This window comes from Myiozetetes cayanensis, unplaced genomic scaffold (assembly GCF_022539395.1).
Source record: "Myiozetetes cayanensis isolate MyiCay16 unplaced genomic scaffold, myiCay2020 scf4, whole genome shotgun sequence".
NCBI lineage: Eukaryota > Metazoa > Chordata > Aves > Passeriformes > Tyrannidae > Myiozetetes > Myiozetetes cayanensis.
The window spans coordinates 53,212,960-53,234,093 of record NW_026087631.1 but is presented as its reverse complement, the minus strand read 5'-3'; the positions used below and the strand labels follow the sequence as shown (position 1 = coordinate 53,234,093).

Sequence of the window (21,134 nt, the reverse complement as noted above, 5' to 3'; positions counted from 1 at the left end):
CTTAAAAATATGTTTTCGAACAATACATTTTTTGGTCATATATATGTCAAGAGTCTCATGTTCTAAGTAGCTGGGGAGGAAAAGCAGTAGGGATCAGAAATGTGCTGTTTGGTTTTTAAAAGAAAAAAGATCAAGCATAGCATTTTTAAATCTCAAAACTAGAGTTTTGACACTTCATAAATAAAATATAACAAATTTTAATTTAAAATATGGGATGCTTCAAAGCTTTTGAATTAAGAAGTCAGCAATTTAATACTTTAAATATTAATTAGCAACATGGTAGGTAATTTTTTTTTTTTTTCCTCAAAAGAGCAATATGCAATGTGACAAAAGTGTCCTCTGAGTAATTCACTCTTTCATTTTTGTAACCCTGTATATTTCTATTTTAAATTCAAGTCGGGGACGTTGGTGACTTCTTGTAAAGTGGCTATGAGGATATGGGACCAGCAGTCCTAAAGCTGGGGCCTTAAAGAATGGTCACCCTTCGGAAAGGCAGATTTGCTCTTTTTGATTCCTCTCAGAGTCCTTCTTAGCACTCAGCACATTCTAAAAAATAGCAATGTGCCTTGAAAGGAAGTGAGGCTGGGTTTGGTATTTAGAAATATGCAAATAGCATGGATGCAAATGGAGGCATACTCTGTTAAAACTTCCAGTGCTCATGTTTCAAGCTAGATATGTTTTGTATTTTGAATTTTAGGAATCCGGTCATGGGACACAAACTTGGTCGAATGCAACTTGGATCAAGAACTGAAGCTTTTTGTGTCTCGCCATTCAGCTCGATTCTCTCCTGATGTTCGAGGTGAGTTTAAGAGCAGAACTAATAAATTACACTTTGAAATTGCCTAGTCCATTGGTTTTAGAGCCTTATTAAAGTTACGAAAACTTACCTTTTTGACTGAACAGTTTCTTTATATAGCACCAATTTAGTAACCCCAGATACTGAAGCTTACTCTAATAGGTAGAGTAAAAACCAAAAAAAAACCTGAAAGGTTTACTCTACATTTTGATGGAGCAGAACTGATGTCACAGCTGTTGCACAAGTGCAGCTCAAGCCCCGTGTTTCTTCCCAAAGGACATGGACTTTTCTCTTCCTTGGTGTGAAAAGCTGAGTTGTGGTGAGTCTACCTTCACTCACAGGAACTTTCTTTGGCTTGTATGAGAAAATCAGAAATTGTTAGGGCTCATAAGACTAAAACTCTTTTGCTACCTTTTTTCAAACCTGTCCTTCCTCTAGAGGATTCATACAATAAAGTGAAATATTTGTTTTCCAATTTGGTAAAGTGTAAAATTTGGTTTTGTTCTAGTTGTGTGGGAATCAAGTGTTTGGTAAGTTTTCTAAGATTTCATTACTCGAATACAAATGCTGAGTAAGTATGGATAATTGAAATTAATCAAGGTTCTCATGTAAAAATATCTGACCTTCAAGAAGTAGTAGAAATTGTTGTCCTTGGTGGAATCATTATGGCCATGTGCACATTGACTGGAGCAATGTAGTACTGATGAGTGTTATAAATCCAGCTTCAGGGGTATCTCTTAAGTGGTGAAAAAGGGCTATGAAATGTTGTTTCTTGCTACTGCATCAAATTCCTAAAGCTAGTTGGTATACATTGTTGACAAAGAGATCCTGATGCCATGCTAGTATGACAGCATTGATCTGTGCAAATAATAATGTGCAAAAATGTCTTGTGTGACTAGTTTTTCTTCTTGCAGTATAATTTAAGGTAGTTTTTTCTGTATCTCCCCATTAAGTAGTAAAACATTGTCAGAGTTAAGAAAACAATTACATACATCAATGATTCTTCCTCTGGTTTGAAAACCAACAGAACTAATACAACAATACATAGCATGAAGATTTTGATACAAGGCAAAATCTTGGTAGTAAACTCAGGCCTAGAATACATGTCTTTCATTTCAGTTTAAATGTCATGAAGGCAATTAATATTCTCAGTCACACCAGTTGCCTGGTTTTTACAGAGAGGGAATTTATTTTTAAGGAAGGCAAAATGCAATGCATCTCATTTTTAACATATGTACATTTTACTTTAAAACTTAAGGGAGACAAAAAGATTCCATGTTTCTCCTTTAGCAAAAATATTACAGCATGCCTAATGTTTTTACTGTCTTGTTTAGATGACACATTCTGGTACCACTACATAAATTAAAATAAAGAAAATACTCCTGTTTCATATGATAAATAAAGTTATGTATCCCCTTTTCATCAGAAAGAATATGGAATTGTTGGTGAATTTTTTTCTAGGAATTGTATTTTTGGTTGATGATTTTTTTTCCTTGTTTGTCTAGACTTGGCTGTTTAGTCTGTCATTGTGTTGAATTACAGCTTAATTGCATGTGACCGGAATTGATCAACATCTCTAACAGGCAGAAATGAATGTATTTTTCACTACTGCTCAATCTTTAAACAAGAAACCGCCAAAATCTGTGTTTAAAGAGCATTAAGGGAGGCCAAAACTTGAATAAAGGCAATATCCAGGCATAAAGCTGTCCCTCTTAACCAACTTTGTGTCTAAAATTTTGTGGAGAAGTCCATTTGCACCTCCAGAATCCCCTTGTACAGATCCAAGGATCATTATTTTAGTTTCTCTGCTGTTGAATTAGAGGTGCATGAGGCTCCTTTGCAGCCTCTCTACTGTTTGACAGACAGAAGGTTTTTTTGTTGACATTTTTTTAATAATGTTTCAGAATCTTTGATTTCTGTTACAGCACCCAAATGTTGAATTCTGGGTGTTTAACTGCTGAAATGGTCAACTTCCATACTAAAGAGATGATTGTAAGTATGTATTCCCATATGGTCTCAAACTTAGAAAGTCTATGGGATTTAGGTAACTAGGTAACCTTTTGTCCAGGGAAAGTATTCATCCAAGGTGATGGTTTGTCTGTGGAATGTAATTAAACAGCTTTTTTTTCCAGCCCTTTGAGACTGAAGTCTTTGTGTGACTCACATGTAGGGACAGTTTACTCTTGAGGAAGGCTCCTAGTGTAGTCAGGTCTGCCTGCTGACTGAAGCCTGTTTGATTATTGTGTTTAATTATGCGAATTGCAGTGCCAGCTCAGTACATGCTTGTATGCTTTTCAGAACAGCTCGAGGATACTGCACAGCAGCAATGTGAAGGGTAGGGCTCGTTCACCAAAAGGAAGCTTGGAGGAAATGCAGCCAATTCTATCCTCATGCCGTATGCCTGTGATGTCAAAGGAGAGACATACAAGACATTATCTCTGTCAAAGCATTCCTGTGTTTTCACTTTAAGAATTTTAAGGTTTAATCCTGTGTAGTGAATAGCAATGTACATACTGATACTGCAGGGAGCATGACTTGATCCAAACGCTTGTTTGTGTTCTTTTCAAGGGAATGGGTTGTCACAGTGGTATTTGTGCACATTGTGCTTAGCTGTTGGGCAGTTTATGGGTGATTTATGATTCCTGAAAAATAGGATTCAGATTGGGAATGCCAGCAGATCTTTTCTGCTATCTTGTAAAGGAGCTGAGTTAGCAGACTCCCTAATAATAACAACAGATCTTGGAGAGATGATGTCAGGTGCTGGTGAAAAATGAGCAGCACAACCAATTAAGTGATTGCAAAGACAACAGGCAACATGATTTTAAAAGGGCTACTCCAGTGGTGCCTCTGTTTTCTCTGTCATGTAATGATAACTTCCATCTTATGTTAATATCAAAAGGACAAGATATACAAACAATGAATGTACAAGCTGGAGAAGGAACTGTGCATCTGGTAGTGAGGCAGAGCAAATGGGGAGTCTTGGAAAGAGCTCCATTGAAATTGCAGCTGCACCTACCAATCTTTTCTTAATTAATGAGAAACTTTCAGCTGCATAAAGCAGCTTCACAAAAAACTGAATAAATGGGTTTAGGCATGGGGGAGTGTGGAGCCACTGAGGGCCCTTCTGTAAGGCCCTTCCACACTACCATTTTGTCTCTCAGCTTCTACCTCGGAATATTTGACTGTGGCTTTGGTGGATGTTCAAGCCCTCTAGATGAAATCCATTTCATTTAAATAGCTGTTTGGTAGCTAGTCGCCCCAAACATTCTAATAGATACTGCTCAAGCTTTGTACTTTATATGTTGTCCTGTGGTTACCAAGAGCATGTGTGTTTCCTATCTGAAAAGTACCAGGAGGCCCCCTGTTTGCCCAGTAAGCTAATACAGGCACCAGCTGTTGACTTAAGTCACTCCTTTCCTTACCTGTGCCTTAGGCTTCATAACTGGCAGCTTGCCTGTTGTGAGTGTGAGACATGTTTGATTTCCTTTTGGTAGCCACCTGCAGCAGTAGCAGCAGCAGTGGGCTTGCTTCTGTCAGGCTTCCTAAAGAAAGGTCATGGTCATGGTCCTCTGAAACTGTGATTATCCGAAAAAGCCTTAATAACTTCTATTCTGGAAGTTACCACTTTAAAAGTTACTGTTTAGGACTGTTAGTAACCTGTGGAGAATAACCTGTGGAGAATTTTTCGATCTGGGGATTTTGGTCGTGAATGCCCACAGCTCCGTACTTTGCCAAAATGCTGTATAGTCCTATGGCCTTTGTCAAAATAGATCTAAATCCAGTTAACATCACACCTAGTAGCTTGCAGTGTGAGCTTCTGAAGTTACTGATAAAATCCTAAAGGGCATGGTTTTAATACCGATTTACTGAAAACTGCAGTTTGCCAAAATTTGTCAAGTCAGAGGACATAGGTACTTTTGCAAAACCTATCACTTGAAAGAAAGAAGAGACACGAGAAGGCAGACCAGATTTCTCATGTGGTATCCGAGTACCATCACTCAATATCTAGGAATTAATTTTGGTTAGTATGTCAAGTAGTCTGGTATGAACATTTAGGGATATGCCATAAATATGATTCTTCTGATATTAGAGACTACAATAGCTGGAATATTTATCGAGTGGGGTCATTTTGGCTCATTATGTGTTTGCAGAGGTTAATTTTAGTTGCATACTAGACTTGTTTTTTGTCTCTTAAATATTTACACCTTGGTAGAAAGAAAATGGAGGCAGACTAGGACTGGAGAAGTGAATTGAGCTGACTCACGCTGCAGTGGCAGTGAATGGTGTCCCTGCAGGGTGACTTGCAGCTGCCAGTGGTCCAGGGCTGTGGCAGTGGTGCTGCCCATGGCACAAGGCCAGGGAGCACCACGTCCTTGTGGAGGCTCTCGGCTGGAGAGCACATGCAGTGCTCTGGACTGCTTGTGAGATTTTTTTAGGGGGATCCTAGGATTTTGATTGTTCAGGAGAGGATTACAATGTAACAGCCTATATATTCAGATACAAGAATTGTCAAAACCTTTTCTTAGTTGTAATCAAAATTACAGAAATGGGCTAATAAGGGACTTTACCATCTTTTTTCCAGTGAATAAGTTATTGCAGTCATGTGACAATCATTCTGGGATTGACTTCCATTTTTGCTTTTTTTTAGGCAAGATCTCAAAGAAAATTAGCATGAATTTACATTGCTGCCAAAACACCAGTACCTGCTGATGCTAAGCCGTTAGTGTGAGTCAGCAAAATTACTGAGAGGTTATTTTTGAATGCTGCATATCACGAGTATTTACAGTGAGTTCAGTAGTCTTAGAATAGCCCACACTTTATGAGAACAGGTTTTTAACCTGTGTGAGGCAGCTACCAAAGGCACAGGATTAAGTTAGTTATGAATAATGATAGAATTTTAACCGTATTATGAAATTTGAATCCTTGTTCCTCGTTATTAGAATGATAATTAAGCATACCTAATGGTATGTACCCAAAGGTTATTTTATTAAGTATAGTTCTTAATTTGTCCTTTGTGAGATTCTTCAGTCTTTCTTTCTAAGATTTTGTTTATGTGGGGTTTCTGAAAACGAAAACTTAAACAGTGTTTTATTTTTGACCCCTGCCCAGCGTCATTTATATGACCTACCTCTCATCTCTTTCATCATGGATTTATAATAAATGTGTAACCAGAATATCATTGCCACTTCTTAAATCTAATTTCTGTTTGTCATGTGCATCGTTTTCCTAAGATATCAGGTTTTTTTGATTTTGTAAAGACTTACTCTTTTAATTGTCTGGATTTTCTCTTACTTTGTTGTCTAGTTTATAAGTTATTGAGAGAAACATTAAGTGTTTTAATTGGACTTGAGAAGAGACTTGATCCAAAGGCCCCTGAAATAATTGGATTGGACATTGAATTAGAGAAAATGCTATCTAGTATTTTGAAGGTGGAACAAATTATCTCATAGTGAGGGAGAAAGTGAACATTTTAACTCCTTTATTACCAGACCAAAATGTTACTTTATTTGCAATGAACTGTGTACCACTATATTTAGAAATATGACCACACCCAGGTAAGAAGAGTTGAGACACTCCTTGTCTCTAGACTAAGTGGAATGGGGAGCACATTGTTACTCCTGTTGCCAGCTATAGTATGAGAGTTGCTGCTGTGGCTCCTGCCATCACCCTTGTCTATAAGACTTGTCTGTAATGATAACATGAGTCACTGTTGTGTGTCCTTATGCCCCTGCCTCCTGCATAGCCGTATGGGGGACATTCTGCCTATCATAACTCTGGATAGCTTGGGGTTTTATTTAAAACAGTCAGTCAAAAAACTCACAAAAAAACCCTGAAAACCAAACAAAAAACCCTCTTTCAATGAGATTAACCATATTCTTAGGCTGTGTAATCTCTGAATAATTCTAATGAGCCATGGAGACTTTCACCTGGAAGTCAACTCCTCACTGCCAAAGGCAGCCTTTGGAAGCTGTACCAGTTTTATGGCAGTTCTGTAGCTCTTCGGGAGGAAAGGCCGATCCCAGCTTTGGTTCCCATATCCTGACTCATACATAAGCTTTTTTAGGTCTTGTAAGCTCCTTATGGTGGATTGAGTATCCGCTTCACCTCTGAGAGGGTGGAAAGAGCAAAGGTAAGAAAATACATGAGTCCAGATAAAGGTGAATTAACAGGTGAAGGAAAGAAAGACAAAACCAAAAAAACAACACAAACCAAAACCAAACCAACAAGCACAGTGAATGAAATTGCTTAGCAGCTCACACAGGCAAACTAATGCCCAGCCAATCTTTGAACAGTCACCACCTTGATAACTAAAACCCTCGCCTTCTTCCTCTGCTCCAGCTTTTGTTGCTGAGCATGATATTATACAGTATGGAACATGTCTTTGACCACCTTATGTTAGCTGTCCCAGCTTTGTCTCCTCTCAAATTCTTGTCTTCTCCCACCCAATCACTGGTGGATGGAGTGGGGAAAAAGAAAAGTTTGATACTGTCTGGGCACTGCTCAGCACTAGCCAAAACACTGGTGTTATCAACACTGTTTTAAACTCAAATCCAAAACATGGTACTTTACTGGCTGCTGTGAAGAAAGTTAAGTCAATCACAGTGAGAAATACTCTTCTAGAAACTTCCATGACACTTAGACAAACCTAGAAAATATTTTTTTCTAATTTTTTTTACATGGCCAGTACTTTAAATAGATATAGGAAGCAAACCTTCAAGGGTATCTCAGAACAGGATTTAGCACTTGTCTCAAATTAATCATTTAGTGGCATTACTTATAATAATTTGTATAGTTCTATTGATTCTTTCAAACTTATCATTACTAGCTGCAAAGCTCAAATTCTAAAAGTTCATTAGATGTGGAAGATTTAAATATTTTTTAAATACTAATTAGGCTTTCATGCATTTAACATTTCTAAGAAACTTCATAAATTTTAATCTTCTGACAGGAAGTTTTAAAAAATTCCATTCCTGTTACATTTCAATCCCCTCTATATTAAAAAAAAACCCAAACAAATTGAAATGGTATTTCATTTATTTTTTATTATGTTCCTCAATGTGAATTGCTGAATCAGATGAAAACGTCACCTTTCAGGATAACACATGAAAGACATTAAAGTCACCAAAAAGAAATCCAGATGGAGATGGCATAATATTTAAGCAACTCTTTCAAAAGTAGGAATTGGCTTCTTTGATCATAGCACCATCTCAAGTGCATAACTAGTTTGGCTGCACCAATGGTATTTGTGAAGAGTCCATAGTAGTAGTAATAGTAGTAGTAGTTGCGCTGCACCTAGCAACCCTCTGTATTTATTAAAGCCTGTAATTATTAAGAATGATTAAGAATCACATTTTGTCTTCATCTTTGGTGGGATAATGTCGTTATATATCAAGCAGGGGATTATCATGGGGAAGGAGACCTTGCTAACATTGTCATTTTGTGTTGAATAGGAGGATCTCATAGTATTAATCTGTTAGGAGCTGTTGAGTGGGGGAAAACCATTTACTGGGCTATGCTGATTGGTGTGGATTGTGGGTTCTCCACAAACGTTTATAGACAGTAATAAGGCAATGCAAAACATTCAGATTTCCTTAAGCAGTACATTGAAAAGTATAATACAATCGTGTTAGACCTGTACTTACCTAAGAAGGTATTGTTTTGCCTTCTGGACTGTTTCATGGCCTGTGTGCTCCCTTTCTAATTACATTGCTCTAAACTGAAAGCAAATTCTGTGCCAAGGAATTGGTTTCTTGCAGAAAATTTGGGAAAAACGTAGAGATTTACTTTATTTTACAAGTCTCTACTTTTTTGAGTTTCACACAGCATGATATATGTTGACAGAGTTGGTGCTCCTCCAGCTTTCAGTCCATTCCTAACTGGAGGATTGCTTTCCCTGCTGGTGTTGGAGACAGCTGAGCATCTATGAAATTACCTACCTCCTCATGTATCTTTCATATATCTTTCAGACGTTCCTAGAGTACTCTGAGAATCAGATGAGTTTTTAACACAGTGCCTGCTTGCACTCCAGGGGAGCAGCAGTGGTGTATATTCAGCCCAGGGCAATATTCCAGTCCTGACAGAGTTAACACTTTTTCCCTTCTTGTCTTGATTTGTAGTCACAAAAAAGCAGGGATGATGTTAAAAGAAAGGGCCACCCCAAAAGCTTTCCTTCGCTATAGAAAGTGCAAGTGGTGGCGCAAGGTAGCCCTGTGTAGAGCTACCCTGAGAGCTGCAGATGAGCTGATGCCTCTACCCAGTACAGTGCAGCCCCAGACTTCAGTCCCTCAGAGGAGAATGATCTCATCAGTGATGGACCTCTCAGAAGATCATCAGGAGGGTCTCACCATATCAGTATCTAGCTTCACCACAGCTCTGAGTTAGCAGGGCTATAATGCCATGTTTCAGAGATAGCTTTGGTGTCCCTGCAAGGGTAGTTTTTTGCATGGACAAAGCATGATCAAAGGTTTTTTTTTCTGTGACACTAAGATCCAAAATTATCTTTCCAATTTTCCTGATTTTTTTTTGTTATTTCTTGAGCTTGTTTTAAACATTGTATCCTGTTCCCTTCTGCTTTCCTGAAATGGGTGAAATGCTGAGTTTTCAAATTAGCATACAAATTAGCAGATGTTTTCAAGACTTCAGAGAAGCTTGTGTTCATCCTAGATGACACTTTTCTTCCTTTACCCATGCTGCTCCTCCTGGAGTCTTTCTATATGTCACAGTAATTCATGGTAACTTAATGGTAAAATGTGAATGGCATCTTGTAAGGATTGGCTCTTCCAGGCTTGCTGCCTTTCTTGGAGCGGCACCACAGCTGACAACAAATAAATGTTTACTTTTTAAGAGATAAGTTTAGGAAAAGCTGTGGTCAGGGATGATTCTGTTCACAAATGATGTTTTGTAGTTTTTCCTTTCACTTTTGGCTTCCCTCTGCTATTATGTTGGAGGAGACTTCTGTCACTTCTAACTTTTTTGTTGGTCTTAACTCTGAACAGATTGATTTCTCTTTGTCAGTGATTGTTAACTTAACCTAAGGAACATTCAAATTATATTTAGACAAAGGTCATTACTGAACCCCACCAAATGTTACTCCCTGTACTATCCCATGTCTGTGACTCACATGCAAAAATGGGACACTCTCAGAAAATATTAGGGCAATATTAGACCAACTGTTTTTTGTTAGTCTAGGTAATTCAGTTGTGTGTTGGCTGTGGACTGGACACAATAAAACATTTCATCAATAATCTTGAGGGGGGAAAAAAAGAGATGTTTTCAAACCAGGAAAGACAGTTCTGAAACCAGCAGAGAGGTAGCTTCTGTGGATCTGCCATGCTGTAGTCCTATGACAATAGTCATTTTTTTGTAAGTGGAGTTGATAGGACGCTATTTGTGGTCAAATGACAAATGGCTGCATAAAGCTTGGAATCACAGGTGCTGTAGCTGATGACACAATAACAAACAAATTCACTGCTGAGTTTGATTGTTTTCCATTTTTAGTGTCAGAGGTATTTGCAGCAAATATTTTTAAAAATCCTGATATTTTTGAAATAGGAGAATCATAGAATCATAGAATATGCTGAATTGGAAGTGGCCCATCAGAGTCATCAACTCCAACTCCCAGTCCTATGCAGGACACCCTAAGAATCACACCATGTGCCTGAGAATGTTTTCCAGTTGCTTCTTGAATGAACTCTGTCAGGCTTGGTGCTGTGACCACTTGCCTGGGGAGCCTGTTCAGTGCCCAACCACCCTCCAAGTGAAAAACCTTTTCATGATTTCTAAGCTAAACCTCCCCAAACTCAGCATCTTGCCATTTCCTTCAGTCCTGTCACTGGTCATGAGAATGAAGAGATCAGTGCCTACCCCTCCACTTCACCTCATGAGGATGTTGAAGATCACAATGAGGTCTCCCCTCAGTCTAGTCTTCTTCAGGCTGAACAGACCAAGTGACCTTAGCTGCTCCTCACGAGGCTTACCCTCTATAAAAATAAGTACAAGCAATCTCAGTCTTGCAGCTCTGTTCATATTTTGTCATTATTCCTGACGCCTTAAAAATTTTTATGATTTTCAGATGTTAGGCTTTTCCAGTATACAACTAAGGTGTAGCAGTATTCTTCCCATACAAAATCCACTTCTACCAAAGTTTCTACATAAAATTCAGCATCATAGCCTGCAAAGTTACTTTATTGAAAAAAACTTCAAATGAGCAATTAAGAAAAAACCAAAAACCAAACACACATATAACCCACATCATATTTCTTACTCTCCATTTTTTGGAAATTACCTGCCATGGAATTATGCTCCCTTGTGCTTTTTTTTTTGCCAGTAGATGGCATTCACAATGCCCGTGATCGCTGCTGTGCAGTAAATGACCACATACTAAAATCAGGATGAATACTTGTGTTCCTAATGTACGACATATGTTTCTATTTAAGATCTTACTTGGAGTTTAAATTTCAGAGACTTCAGCTCTATTGACTGTGAAAGACAAATCCCTCAATGTGAAATTAGCTCAGCAAACTTCAGATCTCTCACTGGAGGAAAAGCAGAGTATAGCTTATGCAGAGAAAGAGCTCTCTCAGTTTGAAGACCACAGATAGTGATCATTTAATGAAAATTATTAACAGTACATTAACTCTGAAGAGTCAGTAGGGAGAAAAGCAAGTTCATTAATCATACTGCTATATTTGTGCATAAATTAACACATCTGTAGATCTAGTTAAGAAAACCAGCCTTACAGATCATGCATTCTCTGTATTTTCAGGATATCTCTAGTAGCCCTGAGCCTTTTTTGAAGCTGCAGTATAAACCACACCAAGACATACAGTAGTGCCTGTCTCCCATGCTGATTTTAGAGCACAGCATGGAATAAAAGACCTGAGACCTAAGCAAGTAGAGTCTGACTCACTTGTCAAGTTTAGTAAATATCAAGTTTTTTCCCCCTGTCTCGGTCTGTGCCATGACAGTCTGTTAGGTATATAGGAGTACAGTAGCAGGTAGTTTGACAAAACAGTTCAGTATTGTCTGTTTAAAAATACTTGTTCATACAAGTTAAATCCCAGTGTGGCGTTTTGTCTTTCCTAGAGATGGGAAGAAAAATCATGTCTTTCTAAGTGACTGTAGAACACATGATATATCATAAATTTCATAAATGAATTTTAGTTCTTAACTTTGGCCCTCAACTATGCAAAGACTGACTGTGGCAGTCACACTCAGATGCTGTGAACAACCCATGATCTGGATTATTCGACTGCCGTAATGTAATGGCATTCTTTTTGTCTTGCTTCAGCTTCTCATTGAGGTCTGCTATGCCAAGAGTGCCAGTACGGAATCTAACAACAGTGATTTATGCAGTGTGGTCTTCATTAAAATTCAAAATAAGGCCACCTACTCTCTTCAAGGAAGCTACTAGCCAGATGTTAGAAAGTAAATACTACAGGGATCACTCAAATTGATTTGAAAGTAATAGTACATATGAAAAGCTGAGATTAGCCCTTTGCAAAATCATGTAACTCCTTCAGATTTCTGGGCTGTATTAAATAATAAACCAAACATGTGAGGACCTTTTTATGAAAGTGAACACCTGCATACGTCTGTGTGGGCAAAATCTTTTCATATATGCAAATACTGATAAATAGACAGTCAAATACTTTTCAGTTGACTTAATTGTGGTGGAGTAGCAGAGCTTTGGATGCTCACTGGAAGCAGCTGTCTGTTATCACTTATTTAAAAAATCCAACCCAAACAACAAACAAAAAACAACAAAACATCCAAAACCATACCCAGTAGTTTATCTTAACATTCTGATTACCAAAACACTTTGACAAATTCTGTCTTGAACAAGTGTAAATTATGAGGAATTTTACTGAAAACAGAAGGGTCTCTCCAGATCTACCCTGTTATACGTTAGGGCAGCATTGGAGTGCTGCTGAGGGATTGCAATTCGTAGACATCTACAGACAGTTTTGAGGGAAATGGCTGTGGGCAACTATGCTTTGTAACAGGTTCTGTGTATAATAGCATGCAACGCTGCTGGGTTGCTGTGGCACCACTTGAAATAAGACTTAGCAATTCTCTCCTATGGTTTCCTTGCAAGTCTGCAAGGCAATAAATTGTCTGACTTCCATTAAACTTAAGACTCTGTAGGAAGCTGAGGGTCTGTCCAAAGCATAAGCCAAGCTAGTGAAAAAACTGCCTGCCATCTCTGACAAAGCTCCATGTCAAGGGGGAGTGAAATGCCTTTAAGTGCAACCACGTGGAGTGGAAATGTGTGTTTTGTCATTGCTAAAGCACTGTTGCCAGTCCTAAATCCAGGAAGGCTTACAGGGTAAAAGTTAAAATGCCATGGGGAGATGAAGTAAATGACGTTTTGATTATCCCTCCAAATTTGTCTTTGTGACTGACACAACCTTCAAATCCTGGGGGAAAGAGAAGTGGCAAGGAGTAGTCTTTTGCCTTTTGTCACCTCTGTTGTGTCATCCCGCCCCTCTGCTTATCTTATGGCTGAGGGTCAATTAGAAGAATTTGAGGCTGAAGATATGGAAGGGAGTTTAAATTGCATCTGTATGGATTGCAATCTGGTGGAGTTCATTAGCATGCAGGCAGAGTTCCTAAGCCTTTCTGCTTCTCTTCCCGGAGCTCACGACATCCAGGTATTTCCACAGTTCCTCAGATCTGTTGTGCCTTATGGGCTTGGCCTGCATTTTCATATTAGCACAGTTTAATTAGGAAAGGAGAGATTGTTGTGACTCCAGAATGATCTATGGCTATGATAGATCAATATTTATTACAGAGATTTTTTCGAATAAATATCTGCTCTGTTAGGCAGGTTTGCTCATTCAGATGCCTTAGAGCCATTTAAGAAACAATTAAAGTGAAGTGGAATATTAAAAAGGATTAACACTGACATGACAGACCATGTGTTCTCCCTAGTTACATCTGCATTCCTATGCCTTGAGATTCTCATTTGATACTTAGGTTGGATAGAGGGATCTGTGTTGCTGCCCTTCCCTTGAAGCAGCGTAGAGCCTAAGGAAGGATGTAATATGGGTCAAGGCATTGGTTAAAAATTATCAATCCCAAATGTAAACACATACCTGTAGAGTAATATGCAACCACTGTGCTGGGTAGAACTTTCAATAACTTAATTCCATTAAATTTATTCTGGTTATGCAAATTTGTTTTGACAGGTGAGTGTGAATTGCTCTAGTCTGCTAAACACTTAACACGAGTGGCCAGCTTTACAGAGGCCATACAGTAAATGTCACATGAGGAGGCTTAAGTGATCAGATCATTGTTGATTTTCTTTTTGTGATTTTTGTTTTCAAATTAATTTTAGTGTTCTCTGCAAGGGAAACAGTTTTCCCTTTAGGGACCATGTTGAATAATATGCAAAGTGTGCTCATTTGTGACCATTCATAAAGGTCCTGAAACAGAAGGCATAAATCAAAACCTTTAACAGACTAAGTCAAGATAAAAGACTTAAGTTTAGTGCATTTTCATTATATATAGCTTTATTTAATGTATGTTTCTAATATTATGCCCCAAAGAGGAGATACAAGGACTCCCTGAAACAATCCCTCAGCCTTGGCCATACTGATCACCACCATTGGTCTACCCTGGCCTCCAATCGGGAGGCCTGGAGACACACCATCTGTAACACTGCTGCTGCTTTTGAGAACACACGCAGGATCACTCTCGAGGAGAAAAGACAACGCAGAGAGAATCGCATCTCGTCGATATTCCCTGGGGAGTCTTTCTGCTGTGCCTTCTGCAACCGGACTTGTGTATCACATTGGCCTTTTTAGCCATCAGCACGCTTGTAGCAAGCGTGGGTGGAGCCCTTCTCAAATCTTTGTTCGGGAAGCCTAGCCAGGATGATGATACATTATAAATATTTCTGTTTTAAAATGTGCATTTTTCAGGTTAACATCTTGCAAGCTACACAGTAATGTAATTTTGTAGAAGTGTAACTATCTCCAAAAAATACAGTAAAGACCACAATCACAAAGTTAAAAAGTACTCAAATTGGCAAATACAGATGATTTGACTAGTTCAGCATAAACGGACCTCTCTTTTCATTGCTGAAATCTTCAAATATAAATGAATTTGTAGCAAGTCTTGTGTATGAAATTGTGTTTTTGGAAATCAGTCAGAATTTTGCTCTTGATCCCAGTGAAGGCAGGTTCGACTCCCATTATTTATTATTTCTCTTCTCCATGGGTAAGTACTTTTTTGTTAAGAAAGAATACTTGTGCACTTGTACAAGCTAGAACTATCATCAGTCATAGGTCAATTCATCAACATCTCGCAAGAGTTCTCCTGTTAGTGTAATTTCCTTAGAAAATTAAGTGTGCCAGACTTAAAATGGGTCACAGTGCATATGGAGAAAAGAAAAATACTGCAACTCAGCCAATCACACAAGACAGCAGAAGCTTCCAATGGAAATCTAATGGCAGTCTTCGTATTTCTTTGTCAAGACAAATCTTGAAAGTCATGGGATTTCTATTACCCCAAAATGAGAAAATAAATTAAATGCTGTGTTGTTTTAACCTTTGGGGGGGGAGGGGGGCAGGGGAATGCAGCTATGTTGGTATTGTGTTCCTTAAGCATCCCCCTGTGTTGTTTTTTAAAAAATTATGATGATTCTAAAAGTGTACTTGAGTTATGTTCATTTAATACTGGGAGAATTAAATGTCTTACCAGTGCCAACACTTTGTCATTTTAATGAAGTACAGTTCACAAGTGTCTGTAATTACACAGCCTGTGTGCAATCAGCAAGATTTCTAAAGGGAGTCTACCACATCAAAAATAGCATTTTTCTTCATTGCGAAGTCTAATTTCACCTGACATTTTGCCAGCCAGGGCATAAACTTTCTTCAAGAGACAACAGAGTATCCCTGGTCTCCTTGAGAAAAAAGAAGGTGGAAAATTAAGTTATTATGAATCTGCTTTTAACTATGTTAATTAAATATTACATCATGTAGGTTGACTGCTGAAGATCTTAGATATTTCTTTTATTGTTTCAGTAATTTGCTCTATTTGTTATCCATGCAAAATATTTTTGATAACTCATGTTGATCATACTTGCTAACAAACCAATGCCTACAATTACTGCACTTATGAATATATCTTCAGAACATACATTATTAGAAGGTTGCTAATGAGTACAGCAGTAGTTGAAGACATTAATTAATTAGGGTTGTTTTTCCTGTCAAAGTATAGGAGAATGGATGATGACACTGGAAAATGCTGGAGCATTTAACTCTGTGGCTGTGTATTTAAGGAGAAAATCAGTCAGTCTGTTTCAGAAGCACTGGTAATGCAAAATGTTTTCTCAGTTATAAAGGTAGTAGATATTTAATACCTTGTTCAGATCAATTTATTATGAAGCAGCATGACACTTTGTACTGTGAATCTTAATAATGCCTAGAGGCCTTTATATGAAAATTGCTCATTTAATTTTCACTGGATTATTTTTCTCATTTAAACAACAATAATAATGTAAAGTTAAGTGCAGAGCTCCAATAGCTTGGAAGGTCCCTTTCCCAATGTTCTTAAACTAATTTTGAAATATTAATCTTTTAAAATGTAGCTTCAGATTTCAAAGATCAATTTAATTTCATTTTTTGTTGGTGTTATGTGGAGAGTTGAACATTGTTACTAGTTCTCTTAGTTCACCCAAAGCAGTATGCTTATCACCAAAGCATTCAGGACATTTTTTAAAGCAAAACTTCTGTCACTCCAGATGCTTGAAAGGAAGTAGGCAATAAACACAACTTGCACTAGGTAAGTGATTTCTATTGTCAGAAAAAGGGATCTAGCATAACATTTAGATCTATGTGGTTGGAAACCAGACATGTAAAAGATGTACTTTGTCATTGAGATGGATATTGATAATGGAATTGCCTGTGAGAGCACAGTCTGCCAGATGATGAATAGATCAGCACTAGCACAGCTTCTCAGAGGCTGCAGATCTGTCCTCTAAGGCTGAGGAGGAGTGATGTGTTAGTGACAGCAGTTCTCAGGGGAGGAACAATGGGGACTAAGGAATATATCAAGTAGAAGATCAGTGAGAAACAGACAGACAGGATGGCTTTTACTCACCTTCTATGCAATCTCTGAATGTCCCCCATGGCTATAAAAGAATAAAATGGCAGAAATTTACTTCTGTATTGTTCACTTCTACATTTTTTTTTAATAAAAGCTAGTAATAACCCCTAAATCTAGACCTTTAAAAAGCCTGTTATTTCCCAATATCAGCCCAAGGGAAATCTTACTATTTCCAAAGTGATATATTTTTTCCCCTGGAGGCAATACCTATTAATAGTCTATACTGAAATTCAGACCTGGAAATTGCTTTTGTGTTCCCATGAAAAAAGAGTGAGTGCAGTATATACTTGGTGTTACATGTACTCTTCAAACATCATTTTCAGGTTTATCAGTGCTGAAGAAGAATTCCTAGAAAGCTTAAACCTTTAAAATTTTATCAGTTCAGTGGCTCTTCCCTGGTCAGACAAACTGTACAGGTCAGTAATCGGCATAAAAATATTTGAGGGTAGAGATTCATCATTATTGGGTTTCTTTAAAGTTTTGGGGAGTTTTGCTTTCTCATTCCTTTGCTAAGAACTCCCTTTTACTGTACATACCTGATAATTGGAGATGAATTGCAGCAAATCTTGACGTGATCTCATAGTTCAGAACTATAAATGGTTGGCTTAATTACAAAGAAATCTGCATTTGTTAACAAAGTAATAAAATGCAGAAATGTGGTGGTTCTCCCCCAGCTGGCCTGGGGGATTCGGGAAGAATTAAAGTTAACAGGAAGCTTTGTTCAGGGGAGAATTACGCCCGGACCCGGAAGTTGTAACAATATGGTTTTCCGGTAAAATGTGCTGAACACAGCAAAATGTGTTTCGTGACATGCGCAGTAAGCAGAGTTATATAACACCGTTAGTGGCCAATGGAAGAATATTTATGTATGTGGGAACCAGTGGAGAGTTGACATGTGTAGCCTAAAAAGTGTATAAAAGCAGCAGACATCGTGCAATAAAGTGTTCCAGCCTCTGGATCCACACGGGTTTTGTGTCGTGTCCCGCCTCAACCGCGACACAGAAATATGGAGTCAGTCCCCAAATGGGAGGCCATATGTGCACAGGAATGCTTACTCTGCATAAATAGTAAGCTGTTTATATGTATATATGTAATTTGCATAAACAATGTAGAGGCCAAAGTTGACACAAGACCCTTTGAAAAATTATTTTAGAATTAAATTTTCTTTCCCTTCCTCTTTAATAAAACATAAGAGGTGGAAAGCCAAGTCTTTTTTTTTTTTTTTTGGTGCCTTATTTAAACAGATTTCCATTCTGAATTTTTGTAGAAAGAAGGCAAGAAAATTGTGATTAATATCAGAGAAAGTCGGTAAAGTCCATGTATTATCAAATACAACTAATCAGTGCTGCTATAAGCTGTTATATTTGCAGATAATTGTGCTGATATCACATTGGTTATGTGGTCCTTATGGCTGTGTGGACCACAACATAGTGCAGACCAACAGAAATTAAGGCTACATGAGAGTTGACTCCCTCTACAGAGCATCCAGGTGTGCCCTTGCTCTGGATGTCTGGGAACCTAAGAGCCCATGGTGCATGTTTGACATCTTGGAAACCCTTGGTACTTGCAGGCTGTTGGATCATTCTCCTGGTAGCTGCCAACCCAGTTCCTTTTTTGAGGATAAGAATCCCAGTCTGCAGTGCTCTCTCTCCGTTCCCTTTCTCACACTTCCTTGGACTTGCTTGTATGTTTCTTATGTTATTCCATTTCTTTTGTGGTTTTCCCCCTACTTAGACTCCAAGCCCATCAGCATAGGAAATACATAATTTTCATAAAAGAAAAGACTACTCAATTGCTATAAAGGCCAGAACTAGATGATTCATAGGAAACTTTTAAGCTGAGAGAGGCAATTTTAAATGAGACTTTGTATTTTTCTGTATTTACAGAAGAAACAAAACCAATTTGAGCACCAGAAATGTAACTGAAACCCAATGTTTTTGTGAACTTTCATTACTCATTTCAAAATGGTACAGTAGACTTTCAGCTTCCCATGCTTTTTTCCTAAGGGAAGAAAATTACAATAGTCAAATTATAAACCACTCAAAACTAGTAGCTTATGAAAAAAGTCCTGAAAATGTTGTATTTGTGTCTGTACTCCTGGGTCATGCTGGTGATATGGTTACAACCTAGCTTTGACAGGTATACTACAAATGGTCTTATACTGTCAGATGAATTCTGAGGAGAAATATAGCCAGATCCCAGGAGAAAATACAAGAAAACAATTTCTTTGTCAGGAAATTACTTTATGGTTGTATATCATTCTGTTCATTTCCTTTGCTAGACCACTTCGTATATATTGCCATGGATTCAGACATTGTTCTCTTGTTCCTGCTCCACATAGAAAATAGAGATAGGTCTACCTGTAAGTGGTACTTAAACCATTTAATGTATTGTAGCCAGAATTCGTTAGAAGAATTGTGCAGCAGTATGGTACACAGTAAACATGAGATAACAGTGCAGGAGATTCAGCTGATCCTTATCAGATGAGTGCTCCAAATCTTTCACCAGTTCTGTTGTCCTTCTCTGTACTTGCTCCAGCACCAAAGTGTCTTTCTTGAATTGAGAGGCCTAGAAATTAACATGGAACTCAAGATGTGGCCTCACCAGTGCCGAGTACAGGGGGATAATCACTGCCCTGGTCCTGTTGGTCAAGCAGGACCTGCCTTTCACAAACCCATGTTGGCCAGGCCTGATCCTCTGGTTGTCATGTACGTACTGTATGATGGCACTTGAGATGATCTGCTCCATGACCTTCCTTGGCACCAAAGTCAGACTGAGAGGCCTATAGTTCCCTGAATATTCCTTCCTTCATATAGATGTGTATCACATTTGTCAGCCTACTGAGACCTTCATGGTTACCCAGGACTGCTGAAAAATAATGGAAAGGTACTCAGTGAGCACTTCTACCAGCTCCTATTGGGTTGATTGCATCCATCCCTGGAGACTTGTGCTGTTCTAAGTGTTGTAGCACATGGCTGACTACTTCCTCTTGGATTAACAGGGCTTCATTCTGTTCCTGATGTCTGTCTTCCAATTCAGGAGTCTTGGGTAGCTGGAGAATAGCAAGTCTTATTATTAAAGAAGGCATTAAGTACCTCAGTCTTTCCTTCCACATTACTGCAGTGTTTCCTCCCACATCTTATAAGGGATGGATATTTTTCTTAGCCCTCTTTTTGTCGCTCCTGTATTTATAGAAACATTAGACCCGGGTTCAATTCCCGGTCAGGGCCACTCCCGGGCAGGTGGAGCTCGTTAGCCCTTAAAGGCAACCCACCTACGTCCTAAGGACCTCGCTGCCACCGTCCAAGCTCGCTTGGCCCCGGCAGATGAACCTTAGGATTAAAGGGTGGGCTCAGTTCCGCGCACACTGTGTCTCACCTAAAAAATCCAATGCGCAGGCTGGAAGGTGTAAAGACCTTCCCCGGATCTTCGCTCGCGAAGACTGGCCATTATTACATGGAGCAGCAATTATTATTATTATTTATAGAAACATTTTTACTTCAGTAAAACTTTTACGTCAGGAGCCACATTACATTCTATTTGGCTTTACCCCTCTAATTTTCTTCCTTTATAACCTCATGACATCCTTGTAGCCCTTCTGAGTTGTCTGCCCCTTCTTCCATAGATCATAAACTCTTTTTTTTTTTCCTGAGCTGCAGCCAAAACTCTGTTCAAACAGGATGGTCTTTGTCTCCACTGTCTTGTCTTTTGGCACATGGGGACTGCCCGATCCTTTGCCTGTAGGATTTCCTTCTTGAAGAATGTCCAGCCTTCCTTTACTCCTTTGACCTTCAGTACTGTCTCCAAAGGGACTCTGTCAATCAGTGTCCTAAACCACCAAAGTCTGCCCTCCATAAATCCAAGGTCCTGTTCCAGTTCTGATGCCCCTCCTTACTTTTCAGAATCAAAAACTCATTTCATGTTTGCTGTGTGCGAGATGGCCCCCAACCATCACATCACCCACCAGTCTGTTTCCACTGACAAGCAGTAGTTGGGCACATTCCCTGGTTGGTTTTCTCATCATCTATGCTTAGACAGTGTCTTCCACACACTACAGGAACCTCCTAGGCTGTTTTATCTCTGCTGTGTTTCATTTCCAGCATACATGTGTTAATTTGAAGTTCCCCACATGAACAAGGGCCGATGATCATGATACTTCTCCTAGCTGCTTTCATCTGCCTCGTCATCCTTATTTGGTGATCTGTAATAGACTCTCACCAGAATA

General features: G+C 38.7%; 1 protein-coding gene across 1 annotated transcript in view; it reads left to right on the top strand.

Annotated features, from left to right (window-relative positions):
- The window catches only part of MAP1B (microtubule associated protein 1B), a 72,982-nt gene that overhangs the window by 4,297 nt on the left and 47,551 nt on the right, over positions 1-21,134 (top strand). The window contains exon 2 of the mRNA XM_050329605.1: positions 698-799. Within this exon, the coding sequence (XP_050185562.1) occupies positions 698-799 (102 nt within the window). The remainder of the gene's footprint in view (positions 1-697; positions 800-21,134) is intronic.